We start from the raw sequence: 21,444 nt of genomic DNA, 5'->3' as shown, positions 1-21,444 counted from the left end.
GGCAAACATATTTTATGAAAAATAATTTCATTGAAAATATTTATCAACAAAAGACATTTTACGTTGTTTGTTTCCCTAATTTACATATGATATAAATTAAATATTTTATCAGCCTTCAAATGAATATGATATTCTTATTTTTAAATGTTCAAAAATTGTAAAAAATTATTTTATCATTCTTTTAGATTATTCTCACTTTTCTAATGAAATAGATCTAGAATTCTGTTTACAAGTTTTAATATGACACGAAGAGTAATTTTTTAAGAAAAGATTTTGAACTTTTATTATTAATTATTTTATAATTCTCCTGTTAAAAAAAAAAAAAAACAGAGTCTAATTATTTTGCTCATACAAATAATAATAAAAATAGTAAATTAATCTCGTAGTTCTGTTCAGGTAGATAGATTAGTGAGTGTAAAGTGGTGGCGTGTGTATAAAATAAGGCTTTATAACTTATAAAAGTCCAAGTGATCCAATATTAATCATATAGATTAAATATGTTAATTAGAAAAAGGAAGCATGGGTGTGAGAATATCGAGGAACATGTCCCCTTGATTAGCGGTGAAGCATGGGTTTTGTGTCCTAAGAGTGTCGTTAACCTTTTGATGGTGTGAGTGTCTGTCTGGCTCTGGCTGTCCATCTAAGTGTTCTGGAGATTCTTTTCGAGAAGTTTGACCATCTGTCCCCCTCAATTGGCAGCTACCACTTTGACTAACACAACCCAACAGGGATTCTGGCTTCTGCCATTGTCTCTCTTTAGTGGAAACCTGACTAATTAAACCCAATCTTCCTTAATCCTGTTTTACTTGGTGCTAATTGTCGTATCAATATATCTGTCTTTTTATCTGTTTATAAAACCATCCATTATATGCTTGACCACATCCATTCATGCGGGGATGAAATGATAATTTTCTTTTGTCGGAGTTGGTGTATCCAATGATAAACTCATTGGATGCGGGTCTCTTCGGATCATTTGGTTTGCCCGAGTAAACTCATTTTTAATTAACCCTATGGACTGACCGAATCCGGCCAAGTCTAGATGGACGAGCGCATAAGTAATAGAGATATGTTGGGTGTGTTTGGTAAATAATTGTGTAGTGAATTTTTGGTTTGAATAGTAATAAAAAGTAATTGATTTGATATAAAATTTGAATTTTTTGTATAGAAAAATGAAATCAATTTTCTCATGAACCCTCATCTAAAACCAACCAAATTCAAGAAAACACACAATATAAGAAAGAAAGAAGCTCACTCGTAAAGTTCTATCGATTTAAGATTTGGTGTGCGATTTCTTCAAAAGTCGAAGTATAAATGAAAAATCAAGCTTAGTTTTAATAAGGGTAGGATTTTTTTTTTTTTTTTTTTTTTTTTTTCACGAAAGTGGGTTCAGTTTGAGTTTTATCCTGAGCTCCCTCCTCCTCTCCCTCTCCCCCCTCCTAATCCCCCCTCGCCTTTTGCGCGTTTTTCCATAATTTTCTTTGTTTTTATAAGTATTTTTCGACTAGAAATTAGCAACTCCAGCCGCTACCGCCCACCCTCCAAGGTGTTGTGCCTCCATTCTCCTCCATTCACTCCACCACGTGCCAACGTTGGCCAGTGCTCAATATCTCCTCCACTCCGGTCACTACTGATTTGCTAGCTGTGTTGCTTGTTTTGTTTGTTTTGAATAATAGTTTTATCTTTAGATCTGCTCTCGTGAGTGATCTATGAGGAAAATGATGTAGTTTTCCGACCGTTTTGGGTTGATGAGGAATAGATCTAGTCTTCTCAGGAGCAAATCTATGCTTTTATGGCTTTTTTTTGTTGAGGCTGGGTTTTCTTTGTTTTTTGTTGTCTGTATTTTTGTTTGAATAAGGATTGTTCAAACCTTTGGGTTGTGGATGTGATATGTTTTTAGAGCGAGGAAGATAAGTTACATATGCATTGAGTTGAGTTTGTTTGGAACAGATCTGGTGTTACAACTAAAAATTAGTGGTTAACAGATGTAGATATCATAAATAGATCTTGAATGTTTGATTTTTATATAAGCATCTATGATTTGTAACCTCATAGCTTTGGCTATGATTTTTCAGAGTTTTTTACTCTGTGATGTAAGAGCGTTATACTCGTGATCCTATTCAATGAGATTGATTTTTTTGATTTTTTTTTTTTTTATAAAAAAGGTTTAAGTTTTATCCCAAAAAATATATTTATTTAATTACATGTATAAAATTTAAAGAAAAATTTCAAAGCGGGGAGGCATACCCTGCCTGCTATTGTGCTAGAGTGTTCCGTGCCATCACTAAAAATTGTTAAGTCATTCCCCCCCACCCCACTTTTCTTGAAACGGCGGTCCACCAACATTTTCTTATTATCGAGCAAAATCCTTTTAAATTTTCTAATATAATATAATATAATTATTCCAATTTCACTATTAATATCTATCATCTTTGTAAGACTATTAATTATTTATTGATTCATTCTATCTTAACATAAGACCATTGAATTTAGCTGTTTAATTTTTTTTTTTTAAAAAATAGTATTTTAAGAATTTATCATAAAATTATTCTAAAAATTGAAAGAATCTGATCCTTCTTTTATCTTCCCTAGAAACAGACAGCCGTTTGTTGTGTAACTATTACTCGGGACCATTTTGGCTACGGTCCTATTGTAACTTGTATCATTCTTAACCATTAATGGAACAATTTTTGAAGTGAAAAAAACATAGCATCCCAATGGTCATAAAAGAATACGATTTTATTACTAATAAATATTTATTATTCAATAATTTGGTAAACAAGTAATTAGATAATACACTAATATTATTTGATTCTCTTAAAAATTTAATTATATGCCACCTTACTTTTTTTTTTTTTTCTTTGACATGTCCACACAAGAGGGGGAGGGGAATTCGAACTAATGACCTTTGTTTCATTAGGCGTGGTTCTAGCCGATTGAACTACCTCTTGGGGACAACAACCTTACATTCTTAAAATAAGGCTTAAAAAAATCGATAACATTAAATAAGGGAATCAAATAATATTAAAGTCATTTTTGAATATTGGAATAAATGCTAAGGAGATGGGAAAAATAGAATTCATCTCCTTTATACGTTCAAAATGGGGAAAAACAGTTAAAGATGATGAAATCATTGAAATGTTCCATTCTCATAACAAGGCAAAGAAAGAAACCAAATAAAAAACTGAATTAATGGTTTAGATTTTATTTTCATAACAAAAAAAATAAATTTTACAAATAAAAGAAAATGCTCCAATTGGCATATTAGATTTATATAAAAAGATTATATTCTTTTCCAAATGCATGAATCACTTATAGATTTCAACGGACAATATTCTTCTCCTTATATTACGGTATTTGCTTAAGACATATTGCGCTTATTCTTTGCTATATATATGGGATAAGTCTAGGTGTGTTTTTCATTCATTTTGAGGTTAAATTGAAGTGTTTTAGCTAGTGTACTTTTTTCATCTAAATATGAAACATTCTTCATCATTCTCTCTTCTTTTGGTGACTTTGCTAGTTATCTCTTTTAGTATTGTAAACTCTCTTTTGTACAAATGTTCTTTCTTCTTCATTATCTTAAATCAGTTTAAATTGCAATGTTAAATTTCTTATATATTTTTAATAGTTGTTTAGTGCACCAAAAGACTTCTTGTTGTTTATATTCAATAAAGAACAAAGTCTTAACATTCAAATTTTTTTTTTTTTTTTTTTATTGGTGTATAAAGATTATTTCTAGTTACTCATTCGTATATGGCGCTAAAAACTAAACTATTTAATCAAAAATATAGTTTAGACTTCAGAAAATTGGCCTCTTTTTCTTCTTCTATTTTATTTTATTTTTTATTTATTTATTTTTGTGTAGCGTGGTACAAATAACCTGGTTAAACTTTTTATATTGCTAGAAGCTAGAAACAATTGATTGAACAACGTAGGTAATTTATTTTGTGTTTTGCCAATGGTTGTTTCCTTTAATGTGTAATGTTATAATATAATTATGTTAGCATCATAATGAAACTATTATATTTGCCTTAATTACTTCAATATATATATATATAAACAAATACAAAAACAAAAACAGGCGTACAAAATGCTTTTTTTTTTGCGAGTAAGGCCCAAACTCTTCTGGAGTTGTTTGGGGCTAGTTCTGGCTTGTTTAAGAGAGGCCTCCAACCGAACAATATCTTGGTATCGGTCATCTTTTGGTGTGCCTTCGTTCAACTCAACCCACAAGCCCAATTAGGTTCAAATTCAGACGGCCCAATAGGCCTATGGGTCTTGTTTGCTGTATCTTCACTCTTTGATCACAAGCTTGACAACATTATCCTCAAAAGGCGACTTCTTCGCTGTATCCTCGCCTTCCAACACTGAACACTCTCTCGTTTCCATCAATTATCTTTTTTTTTTTAAAAAAAATTTGAGAGAATTCAAAAAGAACTATAATTCTCCTTTTAGCATTACATTATACAGACTAATTCAATAGTTTATTACTGCCATTTTAGTATAAAATAATTACAAAATAAAGATATAATTTCTAACATTTCGTTAAATTCAATAGATGGGCCAAAGTTCAAGTAGATTTTTTTTTTTGGTTAACATTCTTTTTTTTTTAAAAAAAAAGAAAAAGAAAAACGGTTAGTGGTGGGGACTAACGAGCACTGATTCACAGCACGCGGCGTGCGTGGTACGCCGTGCAAATTTTTTTTTTTTTTTTTTTTTTAAATTTTTTGTACGCGTGCTGTTTATCTTTACCCGAGACTAATATGACAGTTTTCAACCACGTGAGTTTGATGGATGTCAGGGTCTCAATGGTGGTACGGGTACCAAACGGTTGACACGAATCTTTGTAAATTGTATTTGACAAAAAGATATTAGACGAACTCTTCCACCTATAATCCCGTACGAGTACTTTCTTATTTTGATAACTGCTATTTATCTTTATTTTGCCTTTCCTTCTATATATATTTTTAAAAATCAATTATTAAATATATAAAACTCCCATGTTTACTTATGTTTGTTCTACAAATTAATAACTGAATTTTTTCAAAATTATTTTTTTCCCGCCACCACCTCTTAGGATACAAGAAATCGTATAAAACAGAGGTCACTAGTTCGAATCATCTTCTTCTTCTTATGTAGAGTTGAAAAATCATAAGACTTAGTCGTTCAAAACATGGAGTAGTTGGATAAGATATTATTGCTTAATATCTCATCTAATCTTCAAATCCTTGGTTTGACGTTGTGTTATCTGATTTTTCATGGCGACATTAATATCGATGATTTTTCTCCCTAAGCCAGAGCCACACACTTGGGAATCTCCGACTATTTCTTGATATTTTCTCCTACAAATTGTGTATTTCTTGACATGGGAATTGCATATTCTGTACGAAATAAATTGCGTGGAGGACCATCTGCCTAAATTATGACCACGTGCTTAATAGGCAGGTTGATGATGCCAATTTTGCTATGCCAGTTTGAAGCAGGGTGGGGATTTTGTACAATGAGGCTATTTTATTACAATGTAATAGGACAACTTCATCTCACATGATCTAAATTCTTAGAGCACCAATCAATCCCATCTATTTCTTTGTTCGCTCATTAAAACTTAAAAAATTCAGATTATTGCATGGGATTAGAGGATATATTTTTACCTAATAAAAGCTGTAGTTTAAAATAAATTAGCGGGTTAGAATTGACGAGTTCAATATATTTAATTAAACGAATCGGATTATAGTTGACCCATATATAGTATTATATTCATACTTCGATAAGGCATGAACTCCACTCATGACATTTAGAATTGATAATTTATGACATGATTTGTGTTACGGCATTAACCAAACATCAAATTAGCAAGTTAGGATTGAAGAGTCTGATCTGTTTAATTAAATTAGTTGTATTAATGTTAACTTATATAGTTTTAAAAAATCCTGATTTTATCTCAATTAGACAATAAACACAAATTGCCATCTTTAAATTTTGACCCAAGAGTTATTTGTAGCATTTTGCAATATTCATATTTCTCTAAATGTTATTCGTGGAATTGTAGGAGCTATTCAGGATGAGATAGTCACATGTGATTACGTGTAAATATTATGCGCATGAAAAGGAATAGGGAAGGTTCCGAGTAGCTTCTTGTTTTAAATTTTGTACTTATCTTGCTCTCCGTTTTCCATTTGCAATCCTATTGCTGATCTTCTGATTTGGGTATAATAATCTCTATTCCTAAAAAAATCCTATGCCTTCTCATCCACTCAATCTCCGGTTGAATTGTCTTTAATTTTATTCTTCTTATATTCATTTATTATTATTTTTTGTCCCATTAATAACAATAATAATAAAATATTATATATATTTTAAAAAAATTATAAAATAAAATTATAAAAAATTAAGAGTACACAAACTACCTCATTTGAGGTTGGAGGTGGCTTTGGTTTAGGGTGGCTTCATATGGCCCTACCCCCAAGGACCAAACAATTTTTTTTTTTAGTTTGGCTATAGGAGATAGTTGGACCACCCTTAGCCGGTCATTGAGGGTGGCTTGAGAACCACCCTTAGCTAAAAGATTAGAGTAGCTAACCACTCTTTATTTTTTATTTTTAATATAAAATAATATTTTATTATTATTTTTTTGTTAGTAAAATAAATTTCTCATTTCTAACTTTAAGATAGAAGAAATCCTAGCCACGCGGATTTGGGGTAGTGCCGTAGTGGGAAACAATGTGGAGCAGGCACCCATCAACTGTCGGTGAATCCGGACCAACCATCAAGTGGACCCGACTGGAAACGTAGACGGCTCTGATTCAATTAAACCGAATCGTTGGATCAAACTGAAGCGTACAAGTATTCATATCTTATTGCCTTTACTACCTGCTTAAACCAAAAGCCCAAAGGCATCAGAAACCTGTCCCTGTAAAAGAGTCGAGACGAACCAAAACCAATTTTTCTTCTGGGAATCTTCAAGCTTTTTGACGTTACTCACGCGTTAAGCGCCGTTGTTCTTTTTTCCTCTGATTACAAAAGCCAGAGGTAGCAGAAAGGGGAAGTAGAAGAAGCTAAGAGACAGAAAAAATGGTGAAGGATAGGAAAATAGGAGTGGCCATGGATTTCTCAAAGAGCAGCAAGAACGCCCTGAAATGGGCTGTAGATAATTTAGCCGATAAAGGTGATACCATTTTCATCATCCACATTAACCCCAACAAACTCGACGAGTCTCGTAGCCAGCTTTGGGACAAATCTGGCGCTCGTAAGTGTCTTCTTCATGTTGTCGATCTTTCGTTTCTTTTTTCCTGGCTTTGATCTGATCTGAAATTTGATATGGGGTTTTTGTAGCTCTGATTCCTCTGGTTGAGTTCAGAGAGCCGGAGGTTATGAAGAAGTACGATGTCAAGCCTGATATCGAGGTTCTTGATACCCTTGACACCGCTGCGAGACAGAAAGAGGTTTTTTTTTTTTTTCCTCTGTTTTTGAGTTTTCTTTGGTGGGATCCAAAAAATTTCTCTTTTCTTGTTAAATAGCATGTTAGTGTTAATGTTTATGGCTTTTATTGGGTGGGTATGAATGTGATTTTTAGGTGAACATTCTGACGAAACTGTACTGGGGAGATGCGAGGGAAAAGCTTGTAGATGCTGCTGAAGATCTGAAGCTGGACTCTCTGGTAATGGGAAGCAGGGGACTCAGTACCATCCGAAGGTAAAAACATGGAGTTTTTTTTTTTTTTTTCTCAAATCAATCAAAATATCAATCGTGTGTCGTTTCTGGGGTGATTGTAATCGTGCCTTTGTGGAACAGGATTCTGCTTGGGAGTGTGAGCAACTATGTGATCGTGAATGCTACTTGTCCTGTCACCATAGTCAAGGATCCAAGCTTTGGCAAGTAATTTGGATCTTGATTTTGAGCGATATCTATTGTTGTTATCATTTACGTTTGCCCCCTGCTTCCATTTTATGTTTTCCTGAATACATGTGAATTTCCTTTTTGGAGGACAATTGAACACTAAATAGATGGATGGATCATGGATATGTACTCCTCTGCTCATCAATTATGAAGAATATTTTATACTTATATTTGGCGTATTTAATTCGGCCTCACTCTGCAGATTTTTAATGGCCATAAGACACGGGCTGTTTAAGGTCCTTGTCTTGTCATTTATTAATCTCTTTGTCGTTTGTAAATATGTATATGCCGATTACCGTGAATTTTCATTTTGTTGTTAATGTTGAAGAAATCTTTGTGAGCATTTTCAAAAATAACACACATCTTCTTATCTATGATGAAGATAAGAAGATGCAGCTAGCACTATGATATACACAAGATTTGATGAATAACAATTTAAACCATTTTCCAATATTGCAATTGATAGGATTTGAAATTGAAGATTTAAATGGTTAAGTTTACAATTTTTTTAATCAACTTAACCTTTTGTTGATGCCCTTTTATAAAGCAACGATCTCATAGGTTACTTGGCCCATAATTAAGCCTCTCTGCTTGTTATTATATTTTTTATTTTTTTTATTTTTGTAACAAAAATCTGAATTTCATGTATCATTTCTTATCTCGGCAAGCCTACAGAGAATATTTACAAAAGATAGTGCTTGAAAGATGTTAGTCGAGGTCCCTGCCTGCTAAAAATATAAATATTTTCATAGCTATTACCACAGCGTTGACTTTGATTAGTCCCTTCCACCAATCAATTCAACCCCAGATCCACTTACTAGATTTTCTTCATTGTTGGAAGTTTCTGCAAGGGTGAGAAGGATCTAGATCCTACACGTCCAAACAATAGTTGCACTTCCTGGACTCCACATTCAACTTGTACAGTATAAAAGTAATGTTATAAATCAAGTTCACTACTAAAAAAACAACTGGCGTCTCTCTCTAGGTTTCTCTCTGGGATTCTTTTTGGGGTTTCTTGGAGTGGCACAACTAGGTGAGGGGAAAGTCTCTCTCTGTTTTGACAGGAGGGGGGTTTTTTTGGGTGGTTAGTTCGAGTAGTTGGGTGTGGAGAAAGAAGATGGTCGAAGCTTTGGAAGATTTATGTAGTCGGATAACACTGACTGGCGGAGAACAGAAAGGGATTTCGATCACAGAAGGGGAGGTCTCTGTTGTAAGGAAGCAAGGTGAACAATGTCTGGTGGGCAGATTATGGTCAGAGAAGTCTACAAATAAAGAGGCTTTTAAAACTGTCCTTACTAGGATTTGGAGGACTATAGGGACTGTAGTATTCAAAGAAATTCAAGACAATCTATGGTTGTTTGAATTTTCTGATGCCATTGATAAGAGGAGGGTCTTGGCAGGAAGGCCGTGGGCTTTTGATCGACAGATTTTGGTCATTACTGAGTTTGACGGGAAGACTCCTCCATCACAGATGACATTCATGTCTTCTCCTATATGGATTCAGGTTCATGAGATGCCGTTATTATGCATGTCTAAGGCGGTGGGCATAAAGATTGGTGAATCTATGGGGGAATTGGAGGATGTCGATTTAGCAGGGGATGGGGCTGGCTGGGGACGTTGTCTACGATTAAGGGTGCATATTGATCTTTCAAAACCATTGGAGCGTGGGAGAGCTTTGCATTTGGGTGATCAGTCCTATTGGGTAGTTTTTAAATATGAAAAACTCCCAATGTTTTGCTTCTTCTGTGGGAGGGTGGTCCATGGTAGGTTGGGGTGTCCTGCAAGGCAAGATTCAAGGGTGCATGCGGCAGAGGACAAGAAAGAGTGGGGAACCTCGTTGAGGGCGGAGGTGCGTAAGCAAAATTCTTCAAATGGCAGCGGTGGTAGGCCTAGGAATTCCAAAATGGGGGAGGAGCAGAATTCTGATGACGGCGGTTGTGATGAGCAGCAGTTTGATTCACGTAGCTCCTCTTCTACCGGGAACGTGAGGAATAATCGCCATACACGTGGTGATGAGGGTGGAGAAGATTTAGGATATTACGGGTCATGTGGGGGAGATCATGTACCTCGTGCTAGAATGCTTGAAAAGAGTAAGTTGGTAGATAAAGTTCCACGTAAGGGTAAGGAAATTTTAACTCAAGTCTCCCCAATATGCCACGTTTCAATTGAAACAGAGTTGAAAGGCACGTGTGGAAATGTTCCAATCTTCAAGAACACCAATGTGACTCCCACATTCCAAGATGTGGTCCAGAAGATTCCCATAATGGAGGATGAAACTATGGTTCACGTGTCCCCTTCTAGTGCTTTGATAATAGATACTTTGCATGCAGAGAAGTCTATATCATGTGGTGATGAAATGGAACCGAATGGAGGAGATACTACAGAGGTACCACAGGAAGGGATATCACGGCCAGGTTTGAAGAGTGTACGCACTTGGAAGAAGAAAGCTCGGTTTAAGAAATTTTCAGAAGAAGGAAGGGCTTCGGGTTCCTTTGGTGAGCAGAAGCGGAAAGCAGTAGGCGGAGTGGTTGAAAAGCAGGGGGTGAATGCAGGTAAGAAAAGTAGAAAGATAATGGCTGATTCTTACCAAAGTAAATCCACACAGGCGGAGGCTGTTGAGCAGCCCCGCCTAGCATTATGAATCTGTTAAGTTGGAACTGCCGGGGAATTGGGAGCCCTCGGAAAGTTCGTGACCTTTGCCTCTTGGTAAAGGAGAATAATCCCAACATTTTGTTTATTATGGAAACAAAGTGTCAGAAGTATAAGCTGGAATTTCTTCGGGTGAAAATGGGTTACATGGGTCTTTTTGTGGTGGACCCGGTGGGGAGTAGCGGGGGTCTTGCTCTTTTTTGGAGGAATGATATTAAGCTGGAAATACAAAACTTTTCAAGAAGACATATTAACTCCATAGTCATGCAGGAAGACAGTGACAGTTCTTGGAAGCTTACGACCTTCTATGGGCATCCCGATTGGACAAAAAGATATGAGTCATGGGCACTCTTGCGGCATTTGCAGTATTTCACTCCAGAACCATGGCTGGTGATCGGTGACTTTAATGAGATTGTGTCACAATCTGAGAAATTCGGGACGGTTATGACAAGAGAGGGGCAGATGGAAGCTTTCAGGGAGGTATTACAAGACTGCTCATTGTCTGATTTAGGCTATAGAGGGTCTTTATTTACATGGACCAACTGTAGAGAGGGGGATGATTTCACAAAAGAGCGTCTTGATCGTGCTGTGGGGAACCGTGAATGGTGTGAAGGGCATCAGATGTCTGAAGTATGGGTACTTGCGGCGAGATCCAGTGACCATAAACCACTTTGCTTGCGGCTGGGTGGTGGAGAGATGAGGCGTACAGTTTATTCTAAGAAGTTTAAAATAGAAGCCTCATGGATGGTAGACGAAGACTATAAGCAGGTGGTGGAAGAAGCTTGGGTCAGTGGCGGGTTAGGAGGGTCCAAAATGCAGGTGGTAAAGCAGAAATTGGCTAACTGTCAAGCTGATTTATCTTCTTGGAGTTCACGTAAATTTGGAGATGCTACCAAGAAAATCAAAGATAAAACTAAACAGCTGGAGTTGCTGCAGCGGGATGAGGAACCAGCAAATTGTGAGTCAATTAAAATATTGAAGCATGAGATTGATTTTATAATGGAGCAGGAGGACCTCAAATGGAAGCAAAGAGCCAAACAGAATTGGTATCAACATGGGGATCGGAATACCTCTTTCTTTCATGCGTGGGCGAGCCATAGAAGGAAAATTAATCAGATTAAACAGGTTGTGGATGAATCTGGGACCATGTGGAGGAAGCAAGATGAAATTGGAGCAGCTTTTGTTCATTACTATACAGCCTTGTTTACGGCAGGGGAAGTCCAAGGTGTGCATGAGTGTTTGGAGGGTATGGGTGCCCGAGTGACGGAGGAGATGAATGTCACACTAACTAGGACTTTTACAGTTGCTGAAGTGGAATGTGCACTCCATCAAATGCATCCGTTGAAATCACCGGGTCCGGATGGCTTTTCAGCTTGTTTTTATCAAAACTCTTGGCAAACAGTGCAAGGAGAGGTATGTCATGCAGTGCTTGATTTTCTCAATTTTGATGTTTTTGATAAGGATATCAATGCTACCAATATAGCTCTTATTCCAAAAGTTAGCAACCCTACTAGAATTACAGAATTTCGGCCAATTAGTCTTTGTAATGTTATTTACAAGATTATTGCTAAAGTGTTAGCTAACCGAATGAAGAGGGTGTTACCCAATATTATTTCTTCTACCCAGAGTGCCTTTATACCAGGTAGACTTCTAACAGATAATATATTGGTGGCATTTGAAGCTCTACATACCATGGATAGTAGAATGAAGGGGAGGGAGGGTCATATGGCACTTAAGCTGGATATGAGCAAAGCCTATGACAGGGTGGAGTGGGATTTCTTGGAGTTGATGATGCGTAAGATTGGGTTTAATGATCGGTGGGTTAATCTGACCATGACTTGTGTTCGTACTGTTTCGTATTCAGTGGTAGTTCATGGGCAACCCTATGGCAAAATTATACCGACCCGAGGCATCCGACAGGGAGATCCACTTTCACCTTATTTTTTTATACTATGTGCGGAAGGGCTGAGTTTCCTATTACAAAAGGCGGAACGGGGAAGAAGAATCACAGGTCTCCCGGTTACTAAAGGGGGCATTCGACTGAACCACCTGTTTTTTGCTGACGATAGTCTTCTATTCTGTAAAGCGAATAGGACTGAATGGGAGCATATTCAGGAGATTTTGGAGACCTATGAGAGAGCTTCAGGTCAGAAATTGAATAAGACGAAGACTTCTTTGTTTTTTAGTAGGAATACTCCGGCAGATACAAGAGCTCATATCCTATCTCTTGCGGGGGTTTCTTCCACACAACGGTATGAGAAATATTTAGGGCTTCCTGCTTTAATTGGTAGATCAAAAAGGATTGCTTTTTCTAGTATAAAAGGGAGGATTTGGGATAGAATGAGTGGCTGGAAAGAGAAGTTTCTCTCTCAAGCTGGGAAAGAAATTATGCTTAAAGCAGTTATCCAGGCGATTCCTACATATTCGATGAGTGTTTTTCTGCTACCTAAAACGCTTTGCCATGAGATCAATTCCATGATGTCTAAGTTTTGGTGGGGGCATAAGGAGAATGACACTAAAATGGCTTGGATGAGTTGGGAGAAGCTTGGAAGGGCAAAGGAGAAAGGTGGGATGGGGTTTCGAGATTTGGAATGTTTTAATTTAGCTCTTCTTGCTAAGCAGGGTTGGCGGCTCATTCATAATAATGACTCCTTGGTTGCTCAGATTTTTAAGGAGAAATATTATCCTAAGGCATCTTTTCAAACATCCAATTTAGGGAGAAGACCCTCATATGCTTGGAGAAGTATTTGGTCATCCAGGAAACTACTTCAGGAGGGTATGATGTGGAGAGTAGGAGATGGCAAGTCAATTAAAGTCTGGCAGGATCGGTGGATCCCTTTACCAACTACTTATGCAGTACAATCTCCTGTTAATACTCTTGAGTATGATGCTAGGGTGTGTTCTTTGATTGATGAAGATACTAAATGGTGGAAAAAGGCACTGGTTTATAGCATTTTTAGGAAGGAAGAAGCAGATACTATATGTAGTATGCCTATATGTCCTAGACAACAAAGTGATCGTATGGTGTGGGTAGGATCTTCTAAGGGAGATTTCAGTGTGAGAAGTGCCTATCATTTTGCTAAATCCATGATGGAAAGTACTATAGGCAGTAGCTCCAATACAGACCATAGCATCCAAATCTGGAGGGATATCTGGCGTGTAAGGGGACCTCGAGTATTAATGTCATTTATTTGGAAGGCTTGTGCTAATATCTTACCTACAAGGGAGAATCTGCATAGAAGAGGTGTGATTGAAGATCCTATATGCCCCATTTGTAAGATGGAACCTGAAACAGTAAGTCATGTTCTTTGGAATTGTCCAGCAGCTTCGGATGTTTGGTTTGAATGCCCTTCCCGGATCCAAAAATGTGCTGTGATTGAGGACTCTTTTTTGAACATTTTTAAACAGATGCATGACAAGTTTGAAATGGAAGACTTACAGTTTATTGCTATTACAGCAAGGCTCATTTGGCTTAGACGTAATGATGTTGTTTTTGGTGGCGAATTTCTGTCTCCTTCCTTGTTAATTCGTAGAGCAAAAGAGCAGCAAGAGGCCTCCAATTCTGCTGACCAAGTCCGTCGTGATAACCTATTCAAGCCAAACATCTCGCTGGAAGCTAGTTGGAAGGCGCCGAATATGGGTTCAGTCAAGGCAAATTGGGATGTTGCGGTTGATCGAGATAGAGGGAAGATAGGTATTGGTATAGTAATTCGTGATTATGAAGGAAAGGTTGTAGCAGCGCTTAGTACTCTTTTTTCTGCTCAGCTTGACCCTTCATCTGCAGAAGCTTATGGTGCGTGGAAGTTGGCTGATTTCTGTTCTAGAAGGGGTTTCCATAAGATTGAGGTGGAAGGTGATGCACTAGAGATTGTACAATCTCTACGTACAGATTCAATTTGCATGCGGAGTTATGGACATCTGATTGAAGGGGCAAAATTATTGCTTAACACGGCAGCCCACTGGGAGGCTAAACATGTTAGAAGAACTGGCAATGAGGCTGCCCATTTATTAGCTAAGTTTGCTTTTGTTTCCACTGTAGAGCAAGTTTGGTTTCTGGAATGTCCTATATGTATCCAGGAGATTGTTCTTGTTGAGCAGGAATGCTGTTAATCAATACAAGTCTGGATTCTCTTTTCAAAAAAAAAAAAAAAAAAGTAATGTTATAAATTATTAAAATATAAGAGTAATAGTAAAAATTATATTTTTTTTATAAAGTATTTTATAATGCTGATATGGTGATTACAATTAATTGTTGAATTAGTCATTGTTAAAAAAAAAAAAAAAAACGCAATCAAATTCGGACCATTCATTTTAAGTATTATTTGGTAATCTTTGGACCCAAATCTTTGAAACATAAATTCATCTAAGATAAAAGAAATGAGAAACCATGAAATTACAAGATAGGTCATTACACACATAAGCTTTAAAAGCCTGAAAAGAACAAGAAAAATAGTCATGACACGAAGGTAGAAAATAAGATAAAATTACAAGCACACGGCAAAAGCCCACTTATTACAATATGGATTATTATGTGTGTGATTTTCACCAACTGTGAGTGTCGATGGTAAATTTGTCTATTTGGAAGCATTAGCGCCTCCTAAGCGAATTCGAAAATAGGTAATTAGTTTGTCTCTTGGAGGAAGACATTCTTTAACAACACTGTTAGTCACGAACTCATGACTCCAGTTGGTAAGTTTGGGAAATTTCTACTCGTCAACAAGTTTACTCCCGAAGCTTCTTCAAAAACTTCATGCCAAAAGGCAATGGCGTTAGCGATAATGTCTACCATTCCAATACTTTCTCCTCCAAAGAACCTCTTTTCCTTTAGCTCTTCCTCTAGAAACTTAAGAAACTCGTGCGTTTCTTCCACAGCCTTCTCACGCTCTTTCTCTTCACCCCAGCAAGCTTTAAATGTCGCTGGCAAGCACTAACGAAAGAAATAAAAAAGAAAAACTCAAAATTTTTTTTGGTGGATTGAATCGAAGGAAGATTATAAAAAACCAGCAGACAAACACTAAAATTGAAGGAAGGTAATTAGAGAAAAGATATTAATTACCTTGTCGTCTATGAACTTGGCCCAGAAACGTGCAATGGATCTCTCGTACGGGTCTTTGGGCAACAAGGGATATCCTTGCCATGTCTCATCAATATATTCTAGAATAACTTGGGACTCCACTATAGGCTTTCCATTGTGTACAAGCACAGGAACCTTTTTGTGAATGGGGTTATACTTGAGAAGCAAAGGACTCTTGTTGGTCAAATCTTCCTCTATGTATTTATAGTCAATTCCTTTGAGTTTCAGAGCCAACTCTACTCTGCGACTAAAGGCGCTTGCCCACACACCAAACAACAAATTCCTATCGGATATAAACAGTGGATTCCAATATGCATATATAATTCGACCTTTGAGAACAAATTCCTGATTTTGGCGCTTATAATTTACCATTCATTTTAAGTATTATTTGGTAATCTTTGGACCCAAATCTTTGAAACATAAATTCATCTAAGATAAAAAAAATGAGAAACCATGAAATTACAAGATAGGTCATTACACACATAAACTTTAAAAGCCTGAAAATTACTAAACAAAAAGAAAAGAAAAACAGATTCATGACACAATGACAGAAAATAAGATGAAATTACAAGTACACGGTAGAAGCCCACTTATTACAATGGTGGATTATTATGTGAGCGATTTTCACTTTACTGTAAGTGTCAATGGTAAATTCGACTATTTAGCAGCATTGGTGCCCCCAAAACGATTTCGAAAATAGGCAATTAGTTTTTCTCTTGGAGGCAGACATTCCTTGATAACAATGTTGCTCACGAACTCATGACTCCAGTTGGTAAGTTTGGGAAATTTCTCTTGTCAACAACTTTACTCCCGAAGCTTCTTCAAAAACTCCAAGCCAAAAGGCAATGGCGTTAGCGACAATGTCTACCATTCCTATACTTTCTCCTCCAAAGAACCTCTTTTCCTTTAACTCTTCCTCTAAAATCTTAAGAGCCTCCCACGTTTCTTCCACAGCCTTCTCACGCTCTTTCTCTTCACCCAAGTAAGCTTTAAATGCCCCCGGCAAGCACTGACCAAAGAAATAAAAAGAAAAACTCAAAATTTTTCTTGGCGGACTGAATTGAAGAAAGATTATAAAAAACCAACAAACAAACACTATAATTGAAGTTAAGAGATCGAAAAGATATTAATTACCTTGTCGTCTATGAACTTGGCCCAGAAACGTGCAATGGCTCTCTCATACGGATCTTTGGGCAATATGGGATAGCCTTGCCATGTCTCGTCAATATATTCCAGAATAACTTGGGACTCCACGATAGGCTTTCCGTTGTGTACAAGAACCGGAATCTTCTTGTGAATGGGATTGTATTTGAGAAGCAAAGGACTCTTGTTGGTCAAATCTTCCTCTATGTATTTGTAGTCAACACCTTTGAGTTTCAGAGCCAACTCTACTCTGCGACTAAAGGGGCTTAACCACACACCAAACAACAACACTTCTTCTGCCATTACGAGACTTGGAGAACTTCAGTTTAAAGAGTAGTATTGTGCTGTAATTTTTTGTGGTGCTTGGCTGCTCTCTTTTGGGTCTGATGCCATTTTATAGAGCCACGATCCAAGAGTTGACTTAGCGGTTAAGATTCTATGCTTGTTATTACACGGTCATTATTCATTAAACATTTAAACATTGGAGTTGGTGGTTGTTGACTTGTAGTTACTGCCGTGGGGAAGAAGCAGTACTTATCCAGAAACAAAGAAAACAAACAAAAGACTTGGAGAAAAACCTAATCATTAAATTTATTTTATGTTTTTAGATTTTTAGAGTCGGTTGTGTTGAAAAATATAGGTCTCATAACTTTTTACAAGATTCATTTTTTTAATAGTGTATTTTAATAGGTCTCATTATTTTTTTTTTAATTTTTTATAATTTTTTCTTTTTTTATCAAACAAACCAATTTTAACTTTGTATTAAAAGCACTTTTTAAATTCTTTAAGTAATTCACTTTTAGATTATGTTTGAAAGTATGTTGAAAAGTAAAACTGTTAAAGTAATTTTTTGTTTTAAGCTTGATCCCCTTTACTAGCAAGTCAAACATGGGAACAAACCCCTCACGGCTCACGATATGGACTTTGGAAAGAATTTACATCCAGAGTAATTGTGTTATTTGATAGACTCTTATATAATTGTTGTACAATTATAATAATGTGACAATAAAAATCAACATTTAAATTAACAAGAATCTGTAAAAATAAAAATTAATGACCAATATTTATGGCCATAAAATGTCCTTTCACAGCACTCATAAAATGGCCATAAAATGACCGAATTCTTTTTAGTAAGTGTCGGTAACATTTGGGCCCAAAATATATTACTCAAGAGTCAACTCTAAAATAAAATTATACGCCAATTAATAATAGATGATTTTTTTGGGCAACAACTTAATAGAGGGAGAACGTTGACTGCAGAGGGGTCAGTGATGATCTCTTATACGTCTCAAGAAATTGAGATAAGGGATGATGTCAGCAACTGACGATGACATGTATGAATTATCATTCCCAATGCCCTAGTGTAGTGGCTCAACAATAACTTTCACTTGATTTGATAAATTCTTTTTAAATTTTTAAATTTTTAAATTTAGTTATTTGAACTTTCAATTGCTTTTAATTTAGACCATTTCGTTAGATTTAAAACGTTAAAAGTAAAATAATGATGTTTATACCCATGACTTTAAAAAAAAAAAAATCCAAATTTACCCTCACTTTCACTTTTTATTTTATTTTATTTTTTATTTTTTATTTTTATTATTTTTTTAAAAAGGGTCTCTAGGTCTCTGGCAGGGACCCACGCGGGTCTTGGCCAGCTTGACCTGCGTGGTCTTTTTCCTTTTTATTTATTTTTTATTTAAAAAAAAAAAAATGAAAATTAGGGGTATTTTAGTCTTTTTAGGATTTGCTGTTAAAAGTTAATGGCTAAATCTGACGAAGATGTCCAAATTGATTGCAATTGAAAGTTTATGAAACTAAATTGAGAGATTTTGAAGTTTAGGAGGAAGTTTATCAAATCAAGTGAAAGTTCAAGAATTTTCAGTGAAGTTACCTCTTTTACATTTTAGTTTTGATGCGACAAAATTTAAAATAATTTTAAACGTTTTATGATATTTCATGTATAACTTGTTACTACAAGTCTACTACAACATTTCCGCGACAAATAGGTGGATAATTATCGATGCTATAGTTAGTTTCTATCGGATTCTGACAAATAAGTTGGTCTTGGATCCATTTCTGCATTGGGCTTCCTTGTTTATGAACTATTTAAACCCAAAATACAATAAACTAATTACCAAAAATGAAAAGTACATTGAATACAAGTATATTTTCGAGACAGTTTTTTTTTTTTTTTTTTTTTTCGGTACCTAGTTCTATTCTTAGAGCATGTAAGTAAAAATGCAGGTCACTATTACTTGCTTTAAAGACCAAAATCAATTTGATAGATTGGAGTGTAAAATTTTTTCTCTAATTTATAGATTACTTTTTGGGAAAACTTCACTAAGGACCCCCAAACTTCCACCCATTTTGAAATATCCCCTGAACTTCAAAATTTTTTAATTTAGTCCCTTGAACTTTCAATTGCTCTCAATTTGAACCATTCCATTAATTTTAGCCGTTAAAAATTCAAAAAAGACCAAAATATCTCTAATTTTTGTTTTTTTTTTTAAAAATAAAAATAAAAAAAACATTTTAGAAGTTGAAATTTTATACAAAAGTCAAGGGTATAAACATCATGTGACGTTTAAAATCTAACGGAGGGGTCCAAATTGAAAGCAATTGAAAGTTCAGAGGACTAAATTGAGAGATTTTGAAGTTCAGGAGGGGTATTTCAAAACGGGTGAAATTTGGAGGTCCTTAGTGAAGTTTCCCCTTACTTTTTCCATAATTTTGTACATCACATTTTTAAAATAATTTAATAGAGTACATCTTTCTAATCACATATTAACAAGTATTTAACGTGTTCTATGATACTGTAGCACAGTTAACTCCTTTTATTTTTTATTTTTTTGGGTTGGAATAACTTATTTAAATATTAATGCATTGTAAATGCCTAACAAATCATTTTAAACAATTTATCGAAATTCTTATTCTTATTTATAAACCATAAAAAGTGGATTCGGATATACGTAAGTCGGCCTTTGAACCCAAAACATTGAACATGACATAAATTTATCCAAGATAAAGAAATGAGAAACCATCATTTTGAAGAATTACAAGATTGAGCTTTGCTTGCCGGACATAAACTTAAAGCTTGAAAAATAGAAAACGAAAAGAACAAGAAAAACAGTGTCACTACACAAAGACAAAAACATAAGATGAAATTACAAGCACATGGGGCGCAAAAGCCAATTTGCTATACAGTGGTGAATTATTATGCAAGCGATTTTCACCAACTGTGAGTGTCCATGATAAATTCATCTATTTGGAAGCATTATGACTCCCAAAGCGCTTTCGTAAATGGGCAATTAGTTTGTCTCTTGGAGGCAGACATTCCTTGACAACACTATTGCTCACGAACTCATGACTCCAGTTGATAAGTTTGGGAAATTTCTCTTTCGTCAACAACTCTACTCCCGAAGCTTCTTCAAAAATTCCTTGCCAAAAGGCAATGATGTTAGCGATAATGTCTACCATTCCAATACTCTCTCCTCCAAAGAACCTCTTTTCCTTGAGCTCTTCCTCTATGAACATTAGAAGCTCAGATGCTTCTTCTACTGCCTTCTCATGCTCTTTCTCATCACCCCACAAAGCTTTAAATATCACAGGCAAGCACTGAAAAAAGAAAAACTCAAATTTTAGTCTGATCAGCTGCATTTTCCCTCCATGTCTCTCGGTGGATTGATTATTTAACGTTTGTTTATAGAAATGATGCAAAATTGGTAGACAATTCCAACATTAGCGGACCCATGTGCTATAATATTTTTGACTGCAATGTAGAAAGGAATTTTGGATTTATCTTTTTCATATACATATGAGCTGCTAAGATTATCCAAAAACTAGAAGACAAACACTATAATTGAAGGAAGCTAAGAGATCGAAAAGATATTAATTACCTTGTCGTCTATGAACTTGGCCCAGAAACGTGCAATGGCTCTCTCGTACGGATCTTTGGGCAACAAGGGATATCCTTGCCATGTCTCATCAATGTACTCCAGAATAACTTGGGACTCCACGATAGGCTTTCCATTGTGTACGAGGACAGGAATCTTCTTGTGAATGGGGTTATATTTGAGAAGCAAAGGACTCTTGTTGGTCAAATCTTCCTCTATGTATTTGTACTCAACTCCTTTGAGTTTCAGAGCCAACTCTACTCTGCGACTAAAGGGGCTTCCCCACGTACCAAACAGCACTACTTCTTCTGCCATTTAAGACACTTGCGAGTTCTTGCGCTTTGAAAGATTGTGGTGCTTGGCTCTCTTTTGGGTGTGATGCCCTTTTATAGAGCCACGATCCAAGAGTTTACTTGGCCGATAAGCTTCTACGCTTGTTATTATATGGTCATGAAATTCTGGAGTTGGTGGTTGTTGCACGAAGACTTGTAGCTATTGTCTTGGGGATATGATATTCTTTTTATGAATTTTTCTAAATACTATTTTTTGTTATTGTTAGCCGATAATTAAGGCTTTGTGTCTGTCACGTAGTCAATAAAAACAACTTTTTTCTAAGCACATGGTCTACTAAATCGTGGAGTTGTCGGTGGTTGCATACAGAAATTCCCAGTGATGCTATAAAATGGATCCGTCAACGGTCAACTTTCAGATTCCATTTGTCAAAAGCCAAAAATCACACAGATCTAACAATAGCTTAGGTTCCGGGAAGGTAGACAATTTCATGCGTCA

At 35.9% G+C, this 21,444-nt stretch overlaps 2 protein-coding genes and 2 pseudogenes across 4 annotated transcripts; 1 reads left to right on the top strand and 3 right to left on the bottom strand.

Moving 5' to 3' along the window:
- Positions 1-6,871: 6,871 nt before the first annotated feature.
- LOC132192327 (Adenine nucleotide alpha hydrolases-like superfamily protein) lies at positions 6,872-8,064 on the top strand. Its single transcript, XM_059607625.2, has 4 exons — positions 6,872-7,246; positions 7,333-7,442; positions 7,574-7,692; positions 7,792-8,064. The coding sequence occupies exons 1-4, from the start codon at positions 7,072-7,074 to the stop codon at positions 7,877-7,879; spliced, it is 492 nt and encodes a 163-aa protein (XP_059463608.1). The 5' UTR covers positions 6,872-7,071; the 3' UTR covers positions 7,880-8,064.
- A 6,878-nt stretch (positions 8,065-14,942) lies between these two features.
- Positions 14,943-15,991, bottom strand: LOC132162448 (putative glutathione S-transferase; annotated as a pseudogene). The gene is made up of 2 exons (XR_015909382.1): positions 15,602-15,991; positions 14,943-15,472 (listed from the first exon to the last, which is right to left on the bottom strand). The product of XR_015909382.1 is annotated as a putative glutathione S-transferase (transcript).
- Positions 15,992-16,049: 58 nt separating this feature from the next.
- LOC132162642 (glutathione S-transferase U8-like) lies at positions 16,050-17,122 on the bottom strand (annotated as a pseudogene). Its single transcript, XR_015909310.1, has 2 exons — positions 16,754-17,122; positions 16,050-16,628 (listed from the first exon to the last, which is right to left on the bottom strand). The product of XR_015909310.1 is annotated as a glutathione S-transferase U8-like (transcript).
- A 2,666-nt stretch (positions 17,123-19,788) lies between these two features.
- On the bottom strand, positions 19,789-21,110 carry LOC132191993 (glutathione S-transferase U8). The gene is made up of 2 exons (XM_059607164.2): positions 20,659-21,110; positions 19,789-20,377 (listed from the first exon to the last, which is right to left on the bottom strand). The coding sequence occupies exons 1-2, from the start codon at positions 20,968-20,970 to the stop codon at positions 20,024-20,026; spliced, it is 666 nt and encodes a 221-aa protein (XP_059463147.1). The 5' UTR covers positions 20,971-21,110; the 3' UTR covers positions 19,789-20,023.
- Positions 21,111-21,444: the final 334 nt, after the last annotated feature.

Source organism: Corylus avellana, chromosome 10 (genome assembly GCF_965113065.1).
Source record: "Corylus avellana chromosome 10, dhCorAvel1.hap1.2, whole genome shotgun sequence".
Classification (NCBI taxonomy): Eukaryota; Viridiplantae; Streptophyta; class Magnoliopsida; order Fagales; family Betulaceae; genus Corylus; species Corylus avellana.
Note: the sequence above shows the minus strand (reverse complement) of the source record. Positions and strands in the feature narration are given on the sequence as shown.